The sequence below is a fragment of the Neodiprion lecontei genome, chromosome 4 (assembly GCF_021901455.1).
Source record: "Neodiprion lecontei isolate iyNeoLeco1 chromosome 4, iyNeoLeco1.1, whole genome shotgun sequence".
Classification (NCBI taxonomy): domain Eukaryota; kingdom Metazoa; phylum Arthropoda; class Insecta; order Hymenoptera; family Diprionidae; genus Neodiprion; species Neodiprion lecontei.
Window position 1 is genome coordinate 34,816,957 of NC_060263.1, and position 18,411 is coordinate 34,835,367.

The 18,411-nt window shown below is 45.3% G+C and overlaps 1 protein-coding gene across 1 annotated transcript; it reads left to right on the plus strand.

Annotated features, from left to right (window-relative positions):
* The first annotated feature begins 236 nt into the window (after window positions 1–236).
* Window positions 237–18,291, plus strand: LOC107224517. Its single transcript, XM_015664591.2, has 4 exons — window positions 237–1,368; window positions 5,078–5,296; window positions 6,551–6,846; window positions 17,314–18,291. The coding sequence occupies exons 1-4, from the start codon at window positions 585–587 to the stop codon at window positions 17,554–17,556; spliced, it is 1,542 nt and encodes a 513-aa protein (XP_015520077.1). The 5' UTR covers window positions 237–584; the 3' UTR covers window positions 17,557–18,291.
* Window positions 18,292–18,411: the final 120 nt, after the last annotated feature.

Below are 18,411 nucleotides of genomic sequence, written 5' to 3' on the forward strand. Positions count from 1 at the left end.
TCTCGAGGCTTTTTCCGTGTCTCTCCCTTTAAGGGGGTGTGCAGGACCGTTTGATGGGAGTATGATTTTATTACGGCATTACCAACCAAGCCAAACCCCGAATCGGCCGGCTTATAGTCTGTATTATCTCACCTTGGGGCGGGAGGCTGCGAACGGTTCTGAGGGTGGGGCGCGGAGGGGGTTGCATCCTGGCTTTTGTGGGCTTCGTTCGGGGCTTCTCGCCGCTCACGTTGCGGGACCCCCATGCTTATGTCAGTCAGCATTTCGCCGTCGAGTCACGATCGCCGCACGTAATTCTGGTCCTTTTCTGTTACAACGATCAGCGGGTACAGCTTCCCTTCGCCGAGGAGCCGGTGCAGTGGTTGCATTACGTGGTGCCTTCTGCGTGTGTTCCATGGATGCATGAATCGTGATCGACGAGTTGTGCGCGATGAGAGTAACGATCTACGGGTCCTTGTAAAGTGGCATTGGCAGCTGGGACGAGCCCGCGAATTTCGAACATGAGCCTCGGTACCGAGTGGAGTGAGTGAAACCCGCGCGAGATTATCGCGTCCCGCAGGAGCTTCGACAGATTTTTGTATGTGATGTTCCCCTCGTCGGCAGCGATGCTGAAGAACTTGCAACAGAGCGCCATGACCACGTCACCGTTCCTCATGGACAACTTGCTGCAGAGCAAGGGTCCCGGCGGCGACTTTGCCAGTCTGACCCTGAATCTGGCGAGCTACGTCGCTCGGCAACGGGAGAGAATGGAGTCCGAGAGCATAAGGGTCGAGCGGGAGCAGCAGGACCTCGAGAGGATCCACGGACGGAGTGCGGAGAGGTCGAACTTCGGGGACTTCGACAGATGCAGGATGGACAGAGCGGCCAACGAGCGGGTTCAAGGTCTCAAGGACCTCCGGACCGACAGATCCCAGGACCTCGACCAAGAGAGGAGGTCCAGCTCGGTCATGGACGCCGACAACGAACACGGAACCGACGGCGGTATAGACAGGCTTAACAACGTGATGGAAAGACTCGCCGAGAGGATCGAGAACCGTTCCAACTCGGCAATGGACTATCACTCGATGGAGGAGGACAGGGTCTCGGGCGACGCTGAAACCGGATCTCAGGAGCGTGACAGACTCTCGATACAAATGGACAGGGGATTCGATGTCGGTAGAAACGTCATGAGAACTTCGGACGAGATGAGGATGCACATCGAACGCGAAGGCGACAGGATTGACAGGATCAGCGAAGAAACTTGCACCTGTGGAGATGATCGGTGCACTGGAACCGGGTGCAGGAGGATTCAGGAGAAGGAGAAACCTCAGCTGAAATTCAGCGTCAACGCCATCCTCGGCGGCAATCACGATCGGCGGCCCAATCCTGGTAAACAAACGCTCAAATACCTTCACAAATCGTCAGTTAAGTACATTGCTTGCCCGGACTAAATCTTGAGGCTTGTAAATATTGTAACCCACCTGAATTAAAATTATGGCAGTTTGAAATGAACCCTCACGACTCTACCTAAATTCGACAGTATTTTGTACCATGTACACCAGCATACTTCGGAGTTGTTGAAATCAGCAAGAAATTTGTAAGTGCACTCTCGCAAGACTTTTCAGTATAACTTGGTAAGTCGAGGATTGGCAGTATGACTCACCGCCTGTGATCGATGACGCCTTCTCTGTCGATTGGAATGAGCTTGTGTTCATTATTCCGTTGCAAGGTTACAACTTGTAAATGGATGTAGTTTGGGGTGAGATGAAGTTGGAAGGATAGATATGGAGCACGGTGTCCACCTATATTTAGAGTCGGCACAAAGAGGACTGGGGCACAAATCAGTGTCGAGAACAGACTTCTGTCGCCGAGCCCTAAATCTCATCTGCACACCCTCAAGACGAATCGCCTCGTGCGTACGGTAAAAGGGGGACATCCTCTCGGGTAGAATTCGCGTCAGTTGGTGCGCCACTTATACCGTCACCCCCATATTAAGCCCTTACAATGGGCCTCCGTGATATCGGACAAGTAGCATATTCGCGATGACTTGTACATACAAAATACGTCCTTCTAAGAATACTTGATCATCCGTGATTTGTTTCTTCTAACGAATCGTCGAACAATTTTACAGCGTCGAAAAATGTCGCAGAAAAATGTAAAAATGTCAAGTTCCATGAAAACCCCCGGGCATTTTAAGCCGGAAATAATTGTCCGATTGTCGAGTCCTGGCAAACGTGGAGTGGGTCTTGTATCGGGGTGTTTGAATGTGTGCTCTCGCGTATATGCATATATTTTGCACGTACCCACCGTATCGGCATGTGGAAATAGGCACGCGTTGAATTTAACATTGGCGGATTGTTGACGAGCTGAACTCCATCGCTGCATGGACGGGCTTTATGCATTTGTCGGCCGGTAAATGCATCGATGCTATGGTGTCACGTGCATGTGTTGCCCTTTCCACCGAAACCCGGCTCGCTTGTACGTCACGTTGAAATGTTGCGAAAATAATATTGTAACGAAAAAGTGATTCGTTATACTTGTATATATACGTATATATTCTATAGTCGAGTTATAAATTACCCTGGGCTCCCAGGATTGTTATGATGGAAAACGCTAATATAGCATTTCATCGACTAGTATCGAATGCGCACCTCGTTACCAGCTGCTTTTTTCTACTCGGTTTTCTTTTTACGATCGGACGTCAGAGGGACTGAAAAAGTACCGTGAAAGGAGAACTTGACCATTTCTAGTTCAATTGTTTTTTTTTTGCTCTCTCTTTGGAACTCTGGAGTGGCTTGGATTTAAACGGTCTTTTGGCAGTCAACTTCCATCCCACTTACCCAACCGCAAGAGGTATTTTCCAAGGTCACAGAGACTCTTTGCACGGTGAGAGAACCGTAGGAGGAAAATTTTACTAGGAACGTTGAGTAAGACCACCCCAAGGGATTGTTGGGCGATCCGAACAGACACGGTGCCCCGTACTCCATTGAAAATGAAACCTGCAACGGTATCTAGTTAATAAAGCATTCAGGCCCTAATCCGAAAGAAAAACCACGAGCGCTAAGCCGGCCCAAAAAAGGCTACAACTGTAACAACACAAGCCGGCAGACGGTGGATCTCAGTGTAAGGGCGAAACCTCTGGCCGAGGGGGTTATAAGGATAATTCCTATTCAATGTTTCCGCTCGAACCTAAACCGCTATTAGTCGGAGCTAGCCGAAGCCGCGCTCTCATTGGTCGGGAATGAAAACAACGATTAAAGGCGATGAGTATTTTATGGGGTCTTCCGGCACAATGGCAGAGCGTGTATAGCCCATTGTCGGGTATTGTCTGCCCGACGCAAAGCAAACCCTCGACTAAGCCCCATTATTTTATTATTTTCAAACACGTCACTTTTTCCCCGGACCACTGGGCGTGGCGGATGAGATAAAAAATATTAAAAATAGTCCTTGGGCCAACCCCCTGCGCGTTATTGTCACGGGGGGCTAAGGCAGCCTCAGCCATGCGAATATATATTTCACAGGAAGGCTCTCTGGCGTCCTGTTTATACCCACGTACCACGGCTCCGTGTGTACCGTATTTTTTCGACTTTGGACAGTTTGTCACCCCAAACGCGAGATCAACTACCTACCCTTTATGGTTTATCGTTCGCCGTACTCCGCAGTCGCGAAAAAGTTCAACCACCGGAGGCGGCGATCTGCGCTTTGAAGCCCAGGCAGTAAATCAATCTCGACTTTACAGATGGTGTATAATATATTATTACGACGTTACCGAGACGCTACGTAAGCCGTAGAAACCTTGTTCTTCAGCAACAGTTGACGCCGGCACTAAAGTCCGGCAATAAAACGGACGGATACTAAAATCTTCAAATAACAATCTTCCGTATATTGGATCATTTAGGCCCACTATTTTGATAGCGACGTCTTGTTTCCTTTACGATGATACCCGAACCTCGTGGTGAGTTATTACCCTCTGGAAAGCACACTCGGGGCTTTGATTGCGGCTCTTACGCCTGACGGTGATTAAATCAACCTATAACGATAGCGCAAAGTGACGCTAATCCATTCTCTCTCTCTCTCTCTCTCTCTCTGGATGACAATAGATCATTATGCCACAGAAACTATTATTACATTCGGTTTCTCGTACACGCTGTAAAATAGCCGATTCCAGTCTATCAATCGTCAAGTTCTACAATGTTTGAGGCAACCTCGGGGTCAAGTACGACATGATCATGAACAATCTGGATGCTTATCCTCATCTCAGGCCTCAACTCATGGTTTTTTGTTCTAACCTGCGAAATCGTTGTGTATTTCCATAACCAAAGTGAGATTTTATGATGTTCTTTCCAACAGTGAGTTGAGATTCTGGACAGTTGTTTCTAGCAATGATCTATCTATTGATATCAGAACGAGAGTCAACCAACGGACTTTTTGGATCGTCGAGTTCTTTATCGATTCAATTATAGTTAGCCATATATACGTGTAAGAATTATCTGTTTTCCACTTGCGTTGAGGTATGTGGAAAACCGGCGTGCAGGTTCTGTGTATTTAGTACGTGAACATTACACAGGCAGGCGTTTACTTTTAGGAAGGTGTTGAGGTGAACACTTGAGCGTCGGCGGCTGCCTGGAGCTGTGAAAAGGGTCTCGACCCAGACGGGGGTGTCAGCTTGAATTATGCGATGCGTGGAGTGGGGCACCAGAGGTGAACTTGCGTTTTACGGAAACAGCGGCTGGAATCGGTTAGGATTTTTGGAAGCCGCAGTTGATTAACGCCACGGTTCGAAGTACCGGTTACCTTTACTGTCGGATAATTCTGCAGCACTCGGTGCAAGTCTCGCCGTAGCAAATATCACGTTCTCCACTCAAGCGGTGGATAAAACGGGCGTTTCGATAACATTTTACAACAGCCTGCACAAAGGGCCGTCGGATATCGCGATGCGAAAATCATTTTACAAAGCGGATGTCAGTCTCAGCGTCTGCAGAAGCGGATAAATCGAAAAATTTCCTGGGCACAGAGAACGAATGCCGTTACTCTGGGTCTTTGACCCTTCGAATGGCCGGGATGCAAACCCTGGTGAACGCTGAATTTCTTATTTCAGATACCTTCCAAGGCCTGCCGCCTGGAGCCATTCCAGCTTTCCTTCACAATCTCCAGAATTCCGCGGGTTACAATATCGCCAAGCCGATAGCCAGGCCCGCAGCTTATCATCCCCATCATACGGCTCACCCTGGCCATCATCCCGGCCAACATCAGCTGCCGCCGAACGCCCATCACACCCTCCATCAGCTGCTGGCTTGCAGAGGACCTTACCTCACTGGTGAGTCCTTTTATCAACTCGAATTTATCCGTGAAATGATTATTTATTGTTGCAGACTGACTTCACGGGTCCGTGTTACTGAATATTTTTTTGCGGTATCACACGTATAGTACTTCTTTTGGTTTATCCCGGAGTTCCTGCGAGATTAGTTTTACCATTTTTCGAAAGTAAGAGGAAACAAATCGCAAGTAGTCAAGACCAATCTGATAACGCTGTAATTGCTCATAACCGTTCTCTAGCTCATTCCGTAGTCGTGGCTCCTACCGATGCGTAAACCACCTTCAATTAGTATAATATATTCGCAAAAGAACTTGAACCGTATACCACATTTACTGTAACTTCTGACGCGGATAAAATAGTTAAACGAGTTATATCGTGACTAGTGACAAATCGTTACCGAACGTGTTTGTAATCTTGAATTCTATAGGGATGAATTATAGGAATTATTATCTATTTTCTAAATGGTCTTATCGTATTTATAGAACATGGACCAATCAACTGGCGAACATTGGCAACACTTACAACTAAAGTGAATCGAACATCGCTGAAATTGATTCATAAAAGTCACTAATTCGCTAATGTACTCATAAATTAAAGTTTCATCTACTTAGCAATCATAAGAAAAACAACTCCTCGCTATTCAATACTTCATGATATACCTATGGTGGTGTGACTCTGAGAATCAAACGGAAATACACCTCGTTAGTTTCGGTGAAGAAAAAAACTTTTATTATGTTTATATATTTTAGTGGAGTAAAGAGCGTAGGTAAATCGTACAACCGATAGATCTTACGCTCGGTCAGTCAATTGCACCAATTAGCTGCTCAGTTGAATGTGATAAAAAGAGTTTGAAATTTCCAATTGAAATTGAAATGGCAGGCAAACGGATAGCACCGGGAACTCTCGGTGCCTACAACGTGCCTGTGTGTATTCACACGACGTGTATACACGCACCTATCGCATTTTGCGTCGCGAAACCTATAACCGACATAGGTTGCACCGGCTCGTCGTGCGTGTCGGACATGAAGTGCATGTGAAGTGCACCGCTGTTCCTACGTGCACTGCGAAATGCGATATTCACGCATGCAACAAGTGCGTGCTGATATCATCGCTCGTTCAGATATCTATCATTTGGTGCCGCTACAACATGGGCTTGTTAGTCGCGTAGCTTGTACTTGCACACTTGTGTCTGACGCACATACATGCCAGTCACTGCGAGTTTTTCTAATCGTTCGATGACTTTGGCTGTTTCAGTAGCGACCCCAGGAGCGGGAGGGCATCACCCTGGGGCCCCGGGTGGAGGTGGAGCTTTTCCAGGCGCAATGCAAGGCAGCCTTGGGGGTCTGGCCAGCATGGGTCTTGGGGGCCTAGCGGGAGGTTTTCCGTGGGCAAGTAGCGCGCGAGGAAAGCCTCGTCGAGGAATGATGCGAAGAGCGGTCTTTTCGGACCTGCAGCGACGGGGCCTGGAGAAGAGGTTCCAGCTTCAGAAGTACATCAGCAAACCGGACCGCAAGAAACTGGCGGAGAAGCTTGGCCTGAAGGATTCGCAGGTGAGTAATCCCGGCGGATAATCGTCCGCAGCAGGAGTAATCTGGAGTATGGGTATCACCGGGCTCCTCGATTAGTTGGAACGTGTAACGGAGCACTTTGGCATATACCTGCGACGCTTAATGACCTTATTAGGGCACTAATTGTCCGGTTAACGAAGCGCTAGTTCACCCCGGTAAACTCCACTCAACTCCATTCACCGGATTGATGGAGACTAATGCTCTCGGCTCCGGTCTCTCTGTCAGGAAAGCCCCACACGAGCCAGTATCGTTCATTGACGTAGGTAGACCGACCTCCCCGTCAGGTTCCAGCGTACGCTTCTATGTATCAACTCCGTCGCTGCTGTACTAGGCGGCTTCACATACCTAGAGGCACATAACACCAGTTGGAGTTAATCGGGGTACGCTTTAGTTCATTTATAGTTCCACCATTCCGACTAGTACCTACCTACCTGCACCGCCAACGCTGCCCTCTTTTGACTACGGAACTCTAATGAAACTCGCGATACCGGCAATGCTCACTGATTTACTTTCATTTGATTTCATCGGTTTAGTTTCCAGAATTACATTGTATGCACCCTGGAATCCTGGCCCTGAATTTCACCACCCGGTCCAACTGAGACCCGAATCTGAAGCATAGCGCCGATTGACGGGTAAATTGGTATTGAAAATCGTTAATTGTTTGGAAACTATCTTTCAGTCTAAGTACTCACCCATTTCTAAGTGCCACATTTTTTTTTACGGTTTACAAATTTTCAAATCCGTGTATTCCAATCAACTTCAGAGAATCCTTGACAATTTCAGTTTTAAACTTGTAAGTGTCGGTGTCACGTTTTCGTCGAAATAAAGAAAAGAAAACAAAAGTGCTTGGCACTGTATCGCTACTTAACTAAACGTGCTAGTTCAAAGTTTCCTATATACGCATTTGGTGTGAAAATTTAGTAGCGTGAAAAATACAAATTGTCGTTCTCGGAATACGGTTTTCTAAAAGTTTGAAAAAATTGTACTATCGTTTAGCAACTTAAGCATAAACTTGACGTCGCGTATTGTTGAGCACACTAAATTTTTTTTTCCTCAGAAAACAAGGGGCTGAGGCTCATCGAAAAGGAACGACATTTGGCATTCGGGAAGCGTTCGTAATTTGATAATTTCGGAAATAATTGTTAATAAAAATTTTGCTAAATTTATGAAAAGTCCTCTAGGACGGAATGACTGGTTAAAAAGTTCAAAAATTCGGTTAAAAAAACTGGCTTATTCTCTGTGGCGAGAATCAACTGATCAAACGTCTCAGCTCGGAGCTCGAGTAGTTTCGTAGCTTTGTGATATCGGGCGAACGAGGAACGGGAGGGTGCGAACGAGAGAGATCCGGTGCTCGAGAGGGACAGCGATAGATTCTCATGTATAATTCACACCTCGAGCGCCATGCCTTGGCCGCCATTGGTCGCGGTGTACTCTACGGGCATAGCGCGACGGCTTTTACGAGAAATACAAGCTTATTCCGATGGCTGCGAGCGTCTTTCCCGTTTTACGAACCCCTCCGCGTCGCCATACGCCTTGACAAAATTGATACCGTCGCTCTCTTGCTTGCCACATACACGTATGCCTGTAACTCTGCTCTCTCAACAGTCATAGGGATTCGGGAAGGGGATCCACTCTCCGTGCAGCCGTCAATCTTTTTCACATAATTGAAAATCATCGACGATCGTTCGCGAGGTAAATGTATCTATACGAGGAAAGCCGAAAGCGGTTTACAGGTATACAGTTATCAATTTTCCGATCTATGAATATTCGAAAACACTCGATTTAATTTATCACCCGCGACGAATAACGGACAATAGAAATGATAAACGTAATCCTGATAATACGACAACAACAATAATTATTATAATTATAATAATAATGAATATCTCAGTAGTTTCTGCCCTGCGGGCGATGCAAGGTGGCGCTCGCCTCGACTTTAAGGTTTATGGGTAGAAAGGGGTTTCCATCGAGAGATGCGGCGTGGGGTGAGAAGAGGGGTAAGTAAAGTAATTAGTGACGGTGGGTGGCCCCATCCTTATTACTCGGGTACACCTTCTCTCGTATCATCTTGCCGCATCACTTTCTGCTTTGCCCTCGTAAACCGGGAACGGGGATTTATTATTAAGATATACCAACTTCCCTACACCTCACGCAATATACATGTATGTACGTATACATACATATATAGCGCATCTATAGGGGTATTTTGTAGAGTGCAAAAAGTGGCAGGCCTCACTCACCGTTCGATTCCAGACGACGGGCGGTATTTTTTATTTCCATGATTTGCAAAGTTCTCGGTATGGAATATATTTTTATTTTTATTTTTTTGCTCACCACCATAAGCGGCGTTGATTCAATTGCAGAGTTAATCGAGTCGCGTTGTGCGATCCTCGAGATATCGGTTGAAAACGAGGCGGGTGTCTAAGGTGAATCGCCGAATTTAATTGAAGACTCTCGAGGCCTCTAGAAACCGAATGAAAAATTATAAAGCCTCGGGGCTCGTTATCTTTTTAATAATCCGAGTCGACAGCCGCCCGCAGCCACCCTTCGCCTCGGTGAATCTTCACGGGGAAATGGCAGGTTGTCAAAATCACGCCGGTGTCTTAATTTTTTAATCCGAACCTCCAGCGCCCGGACAAACTAGCCCCGGAAGGCGTCTCAAGTGGGCCTGCCTTTCTTCCGTAATACGGATCCGAAATTGAACCTTTCACAAGCCCCTGACAAGACTGTATAAGAGTTACGCTGCGGGGTCAGTCCTTCTGCACCAGGCGTCGCTCGCCCTTGGTAGCGTTATTGCCTTAATTAATTTTTCAGAAGAAAAGTTGACTGAGTTAATGTGTTTTTTTTTTTTTTTTTCTTTAATTTTTATCTCGAACATTTTCCCCAAATATGCTTCGTTTTGTTCCAGCCGTCGTCCTTTTCGAGCTCGAGTCTAATTTTTCCTTCTCGCAAGGATTATCTACGCTTAATCTTTTCGTTTCGTTATCACGAGAGCCACCGTTACTAGTCCTTATTTTTTTTCTCCCTTCTTTCAATTTTTTTTTTTTTTCTGCTTCTCATTCGTCTTCTGTCTTTTCATTCTTGACTTGGAACGTCGCAGGATACTTCAGCAGAGATCCCACGGATTAGGAAAGGGGTCGTGAGGTATAATAATAGATCCGCGGTGTGTCGCTGACAACCCACTTAAGGGACAAAAGTACAAGGTTAATAGAAAGTTCCGCCATTTAAATCTTCCCAAGCGTCTCTCATTTGCTCAGATATCCCCGCTTCGCTCGTCTTTGCGATCGAGATCAGCTCGGATGATACATCAAATTTCTCCATACTCGTATTTCCCTCGGTTTTTCCATCCACCGTCGTTCCTTGTTCGCTTTGGGCATTGCGAACGCGGTATCACGTTGCACTTGACAACAACGATCTCTCGACAAGGGTCCGAAGCCCATCGAAGGGGGTGAGCATCGAATCTGTTTGTATCCAAACACGGATCGCGAGTTCCCAGGATCTGGAATCTGACGGATCGCCCATTAAGTTGGCTTTCAGAGAGATATCGAGTTTCCCGGATTCCATCAGTCAACTCAATTTGTTCCCATTAGTCGGCGCGACTTCCGTTCACCCTTGGGAGCTTGTCTTTCGCATGCTGCTCGATTATTGTTACGGTTATTCCTTTCCCGCGCGCATCATTTGCGGGAAAATAAGAATCTCGTTCATCGCGTACCTCCAGGATGATTACGGCAACGGATTTTCGCGAAAGAGATGGGGAAACGTGTACAAAATGGCGTCGTCCTGCACCGGGAAGCAATGACTAGGAAATTTCAAAGGCCAGGATGTCGATCGCTATCCCTTCGGCTGGCATTAAAAGCAAAGGATGCCTCTCGCTGGGAATAACATGAATTTAACGGCGTGCAATATCTTCCAAGTTAAGCCTCGGCCGTTCATGCATTATGGATTTAACTTTGAGACGGCGAGGTCTCGGAGGCGTCGGCTAAGAAACCATGAATATACAATACCTCCTTACATACATACACCCGTATCGTACACCACCTTATACGTATATAGGTTTCCTCCTTTATGGATGAACTTTAATAATTCCCTACAAGACGTATTAATCTTTTATACTATATCGTCCCACCGCTGCCACCCGGACAGATGTTACCACCGGGACCATTAGGCCACCTTTACCCATCGGTCCACATATTATCGGGTCAACTTCGCGAAAGAATATTATTGAAACATGTTGCACAGCCAGGAATTTCTGACCCCGCGAAAGCGGAGCCTGGTTAATATAAAATTGTTGTTGATAAGTGACTAAACACTCGAACGCCTCAGAGTGTAAATTTCTCATGGAAAATCACGTCAACTTTCTCTCCACGAAACGTGAAAAGGATCGTATCGCACTCGACCTTTGACAGGTGAAAAAAACCCGTGTCGAGAGTCAATTATTTATACCACGTAAAAATTATCGGGAAACGTGAAACGAGAGAGGCAGAGTCAGAGAGCAGATGAAAAGGGAATCGCGTCGCGTCGGGATAATAATCGCGAGGCGTACTTTTCGCGAGTTGTAACGGGATTTATCAGTCGGCACCGCGTCCGTATCCCGAGTTGGTTTTTCGGCATGAAAATGTCGATACCTTATTCCGCTCTTTCATCCGTTTCACCGTCGACGTATAAGGTATATTATATCCGCCCCGCGGACGGACGCCGACGGAAGTGTGCGTTTTTCCGTGTTTGCAAGAACGCACGGGAACGCCATTCGCATGCACGCACACCAACGCGTATCGTGCACAGGCACGTGGACGGGTCCGCGTGGGTATAATAATAAATATGGAGAGGGCCCTTTTCCCGTATTAACATGTGAATTCCGAATTCCTTCCATACATCAAACACCCCCGCCACTCCCCATCACACGCACGCGTCGGGATGCCGGGGTTTTTACGTTCGATCCCTCCCTCCCTCCCTCTCCTCCCTCCCTCTCACCACCGCCCTTGGGCCCACCATTTCTAACCCGCGGCTTCTCCACCTCCGGCAACTTCCGCCGAGGGGGTAGTTCTGAGGCCGACGTCATAATCGATCGTCTTTTATTAAACTGCGCCAGATGGCGCCACCGCCGACGCGGAGGGAGAAAGAGAGAGAGGGAGAGAAAGGGAGCCTGCAGGGGGGGTTAAACGGAGCCTGCGAGAGCTGGAATATCGCGGGGCGAGGGCTGAGGACCGAGGGCCAATCGTTTAACGATTACCCGCTCACTCACTCTATAAGGCATTCCAGGTGTTATTATGATTATTACTGTACCTAATACCTTCCCCATACCTTCCATTCTCATATCGGAGGTATATATGGCTCGGTATTTAGGGCTGACAACCGCCCGCGTTACTTCCGCGTTTTTCCAAAATCCTTTCTTTTATCGCCGAAGTCACGACGAGTGTAATTCGCGGACCACGCTGCTGCTTTTCGATCACGAAAACTTTATTCCTACTTACCGAAACGTGATAGCTGCTACTTTAGTACGCGTAATACTCGTATATGGTAGAAGAATGTTTTTGCATTCTTCTATTGTGTTTTTTGCGATGATTTTTCAAGCCACATCGTTTCACTGAGAAATTTTTTGTAGCTTACAACTTCTGGTGTTAGTATATAAAAGCATGTATTTTTCGACGCAGTGAAAACACTGATTGTATAAATGTATATGTTGTGCACGAATCGTGCACTTTTTGTTTCAACTGGTTTTACAGACCGATAGTTTTCGACATTTTCACAAATACAAAAACCATGATAAACAATATTTTCATATTACTCTTCGTTGCGTTTACCTTCTCGAGAAACAAGGTTTTCTACTTTAAATTCATCGGTATTTTATAATCACAATATTATCCGTTATATCGGTTCGACCGATCTTTCACGAATGCAAATTAATAATATCGCTGCCACGTAAGCACAAAGCAAGTGCAGAAGGCGGCTTTCCCTCTTAGCGACAATCACTCGCCGGGCCCAGCTTTGATACAGATTCTGACAGGCTCTGACACTCGACGTTAATCAAGGAACGCTGCGGACCCCGGATCGGATTAAGCAGGTTACCCTTATTCCATAAATTGCGACGAGGGCCGTATACCCGAACATCTAATCCTCGGGCTTTATTGCTGTTTGTCGTTTATCTGCTTGCCACCCTCCGCCTCCTAGTCCTCCTTTTCCTCCTCCTTTCAGCGCAGGCTGCTGCCCCGGCTGACAAGTCCGGGTGTTGACTACTGCCCTTCAGGCCCGGCGCTTCTTCGACTTGACTACTTTGCTTTGGGGGGGTAAAAAATGACGAAAAACATGTACAACGGATCAAATACCGCCTTAGAGTTCGAAGGTTGTTTTTACGTGATGCTTAAATCCGAGTTGCGTAAGATTGCTTATTTAAAGACGTCGTCATATAATAAATATAATAAAAATTATTCGCAATCACTTACTTGGCTGTTTAATGTGTAGAAAAAAAATTGTGGGTCCATTTTCGAAATAGCAAGGAATCCCTTTGCTTCTGTCGGAACAATCTGTGTTTTTTTCTTTTCCTGCACAATGAACGATTGCCTGGACTATTTTTGATTATAGAATTTAGTAAGTTTTGCAGAACACTCGTTCTACCTTGAAATTTTCTTCCGAAACTAGAAAGAAAAAAAGAAAATGTGTAATCCGAGAGTCGAGTGTACAAAAAATTCGCTTTACCAAATTGTTGAAATTTAATGCTTATTGCGCTGATACAGGGCGAGTGATATTTTTTCAATTGATACTAAAAAATCGGAAGGTTCTATAAAATGAATGAACATTGTCAGTACCTGAATTTGACATTCGATAGCCAAAAAATTATCTGTGAAAGTGCTAGATAACTGGGACGTTTGGATGGATAGAGAAATATCGTTTTCACGTATCAGGGTGGTTAATAATTAGCACAGAAACGAACCTCCGGGTTTCTTGGACTAATTCGCGGCTATCGTAGAGGCTGCGTAGAGCAAGGTTCGAAATTTGGGCAATTACGCGGAAGTTCGGACGTCGGTGAATTTGCGGCGGCGGGGCGTGCAGGCACTTATACAGCGGGGAAGACGGATCAGGCAGATGCTGCGGCGGACGGGCGCAGCAACAATTCCGATTCAACCTGACCGAGGAGGTTGATTCGGGTCGCGGGTCCCGCGGGTCCCGCGGGGTGGTTTTGTTACTTTTGCCACTCGGCTCGACTCGGCTCGCCTCCCTTACTCCCGGCATTCTGCCGCCTTCCTCCTGCGGCTCCCTGCCTGCTGCTGACGGGACAATCAATCACTGCCGTCGCAGCAGACACAAAAAGAACCGAAGGAACTGGGAATAAGGTCCCGTTCACACGGAACACCGCATATATACACCACTTATCGCGATCTCGTACGGAATTCTGTCACATTTATATATGTACGTATGTATATACGTCGATTTTTATCACGCGGATAAACGGCCGCCGCAGGAATCGCCCGGAAACATTTATTTTTATCTTGGAGAAATATTCCACTTCCAGCCGCCATGATAGGTACGCCTTGAGGCGATTTAGAATAGCATTTTATTTTTCTCACTTTGGTTACATACGTTGTTTAAATCAGAAACGGATCCTCTTGTTTCTCTGGAAATTGGGAAAGCAAAAATTTTTCCCCGATATGGTGAATTAAAAAATAATAAAAAAAAAAAATAGATGTCCGCGGTTCAGATGGATTACTTAATTCTACAAATAGATCGCTAGTAACCTAATAAAGCTTACAAATATTGTATATTTCGTTACAGCTAATCAGCGCTGGTTTTCGTAAGAAATTTTTGATAAAAAATCATTCAATTTTCGTAATACTATAGACGAATTAACATTCATCAAATATCGACGCTTTATCCGACTTTCACTATCTAAATAAACGTGGAGTTCAAATATACACTGTCTAAAAATTCACGGTGTCAACAAAAGTCCACACCGATTGGTGTAAAATTAAACATCATCGGTGTAAATCGTTCGATTCTTGACACCGAGTGGTCTTAAAATCAACACAAGAATGGTGTTAACTTCTATAGAATATATCCGGTGTTACATTTAACACCGCATTTCTAAGAGTGTGAAGTATACCGAAACAGGCAAAGTTTACTTAGTTCAAAACTGGCGTAATTATCGTTGATTCTAAAGGACAAAATTATTTTCTACGTGCGTAAAATCTTTCATGTTTTTGAGAAGTAAAATTAACTCTGACATGAAACAGAACCGAAATCTTAAAACGCGGATGGTTTTGTGTAAAACTAACGGTGTTAAAGCGCCGTTCTACACACGATGCGATTTAACTACAACGTAACGAAAGTCTCCTAAAGACTTGGTAAGTTTTAAAAAATTCCATGTTTGACCGAAAGGACCGTAGGCCGAGGGCTATGCACGTGTCGTCCGAGACCGCAGGTCGTGTCTGGTGTGAACAACCAATTACCTGAGGCGTCGTGCGGTGTGAACCCGGCGTAAAGAGAGGGTCCTGCAGGATGCGGTGCCGTAGGTATTACACGTGCTAAATACAGACCGGGCGATGTCAACCGCACGCATATACGTGCAGCCTGGAGATACATACGCGTACGGACAAACGCCCTGCGATCCGTCGGCAGGGATGAAAATTTGGAAAACGGTTTAGGTGAAGCGATTTGCGAGCGAGACGGTGATGGGGAAATTTATTGGAAGGGCGCTGGCTTAAGGATGAACGAGCCAAAGCCAGGCTGAATGAAAAGTTTGGAAAAGTCGAGAAATTAATTAAAACATCTCCAGCGGTGTTATTTGCACCAGTGATGCTGAACACGAATTAAAGAATATTTCTGTAACTGTGCAAAAGAAGCGAATGACACAAGCTAATCCTAAGATAATGACAATTTCATACAAGGTTATATTAATAAAATGTTCAAAATTATTAAACTTTGGTGGTTTTTATTAAATTCAAATGATTTTCAGATCATTTCGCACGCTGATGAAATTCCCAGTAATTTTCCTTTACAGTCAAGGTTAAACGTGGAAATTTAATTATTCACGAATATCTGTTGTGCGATACTTAGACATATCTATTTTCTTCCACTTTGAAGACAACTATTCCTCAATTTTATTTTTACCAGTTCAACTCCAGAGTTCCAAAATGAGCCCACATAAACGTTAGAGTTGGATAAAATACGACCAGAATTTAATCGTTTCGAACATTCCGATTGTACAATTGTTTGTCAAATAGACGTTATCTTAGCTTGCGTTATTCGAATTCTCTCAGATTCTGCATTTCTATCCCATACGATACGGATGTTGTTTCAATCGTCTTCCCAATCCCTGGCGCAAACAACACCCCTGATTGTTCAAACCGTACTTTCTCTTCTCCTATCTTTCGTTTCGAACGATTATGGTCCGTTCATCTATAACCGGTCCGAAGTTACTCTGCGCGTTCGTACCGCATGCGGGAACGCTTTTTCGCGTTCAGGTAAAGCTACATATCCATAGAGAGAAGAGGGTGGCCTACACGTTGCGTGCATCTGACGTTTGCCCGTTCACCGAGCTTCTCGTAACGCGTGTACACGCGTGCATGGTCTTTAGCGTTTGAAATAAGGGTGCAGCTCGGTCGAGGCGTGCGTGCCCACCCAGCGATTAGAGAGGGAGAGTGAGAGAGAAGGAAAAATGAGGCAGGAGGGTGGAATAGACATCTAATTGGATACGAGGGTAGCCTGTGCGGGGAAACATACGCTTACTCAAATCACGTCTCCGGGGACCGTTTAACTCCGTTTAGCATCCACTCCGTCCCGCAAGAGATTTCATCGCCCACGGAAATCCCGATCATTCGTCGGGGGGGGGGGGATTGAGACCGACTCGAATCGCACTTAAGACTTAACTTCGGTCCATTTTTTTTTTATACCCATCTGAATTTTTGGTACCGAAGTTGAGACTTATAGATCAGCTGGAGTCTAATTTACTCTTCGATTTCACATCCTCGGGCCTTTTATTCTATCGACAAAAGAATTGAGAAAATAATTCATCGCTCATTTAGCATGGGAATAGTTACACTAAACCTTAAAAATATACCGGGAAGGGAGGAAAAAAACAGAAATCGATAAGATCGGTAATACTAACCAGCCGCTAATGACCCAAAATAAGTTTGACTTTTAACAAGAAACTTTTGTGTCACAATTGGCTGGTTGTTCTGACCGATATTGTGGTTTTCCTGTTAGTTATTTTCCAGGTTTATTTTTGACCTTATATTCTTATTGCGCTCTATGCGCGATTATTGTTACAATAGTTCTTTGATGATAGGATAAAATTTCTAATGCGGACCCTCAGCTCAAAATACGGTTGACTTTTACTACAGCATCCTTTACTCTCGATTCGGCAAACATGTCGAAGTCCTTTAATCGAGTCACTCTCAATCTCTGAGAAAACTCGAAAAATCTAAGTACTTCTGAACGACGCCACGTTTGTTTCAGGTGAAAATATGGTTCCAAAATCGGCGCATGAAGTGGAGGAACAGCAAGGAACGAGAGCTGCTGGCCGCCGGAGGTTCGCGAGAGCAGACTTTGCCGAACAAGAACAATCCCAATCCGGACTTGAGCGACGCTGACGGAGACAGACCGAGACTTGATCTGAGCGATGCGAGTCCTCTGACCAGTCCGCAAAGGCCGGACGAGCAGACGGACAACGAGGACGAGGAGGAAATCAACGTCACGTGATAAAATGAGCGAGTTTTGTCACCTCAAACGGGGGCGGGCTGCGAGAGAATCGGTTCGAATTCCCTTGTTGCAGGAAGAATTTGCGCGATATTTCGTTACGCAATATTCCCTGGATAAGGACTAACATTCCTGTTACGATACGATAAATTTTCTTTGCTATCCGTCGGGTCGAATTTTGATGTGGCTTGATTATGGTTGGGCTGTTGAGATTTTGGCCGATCGTCAGGCATGCTTGAAGCAACGTGCCGAGTGCCATAGGATATTTTGCCGTTGTGAAAATCTGGACGAATATTGGAAATCAATTTGCACCGGTTTTGAATCCGTTCTAATTACCTGCGTTCGTCGAATTTTCTTGCCGTACGAATTGGTTCCAATATTTTTTCGCGACTTCGAGTGCTTTTCCTGATTTTTCTAAGATCGTAATAAATTTGTTATTCCTGAAAAATATGTTTGTACTTAACCAAGCGCGTCGTCGCTCTGCTCCGATGTGCGGTATCGATTTCGAATAATCTATTACAAACACCAAAGTAAAGTATTCCTGTATTTAAATTTATGAAAAAAATGTATTATATTGTAATTAGCACTGACCGTATCTTGAAAAAATATCTTCTAAATTAAATTATTATGGGAAGGTACGCGAGCGATGTGCGGTTGAAATTGTACGTCGCGGAACAGCGGCCGAGATTAAATTATATTGTAAGAATAAGTCCACAACCAAAATGTAACTATATTACTCGTGATATAATATTATGACAATTCTATGTAATATAACGAAATAAAACTATATCTACTAAATCATCACTCATAGGTTTTAATTTGCATGGAAGATTTGCTGGACCTTGTGACTGGACGTTG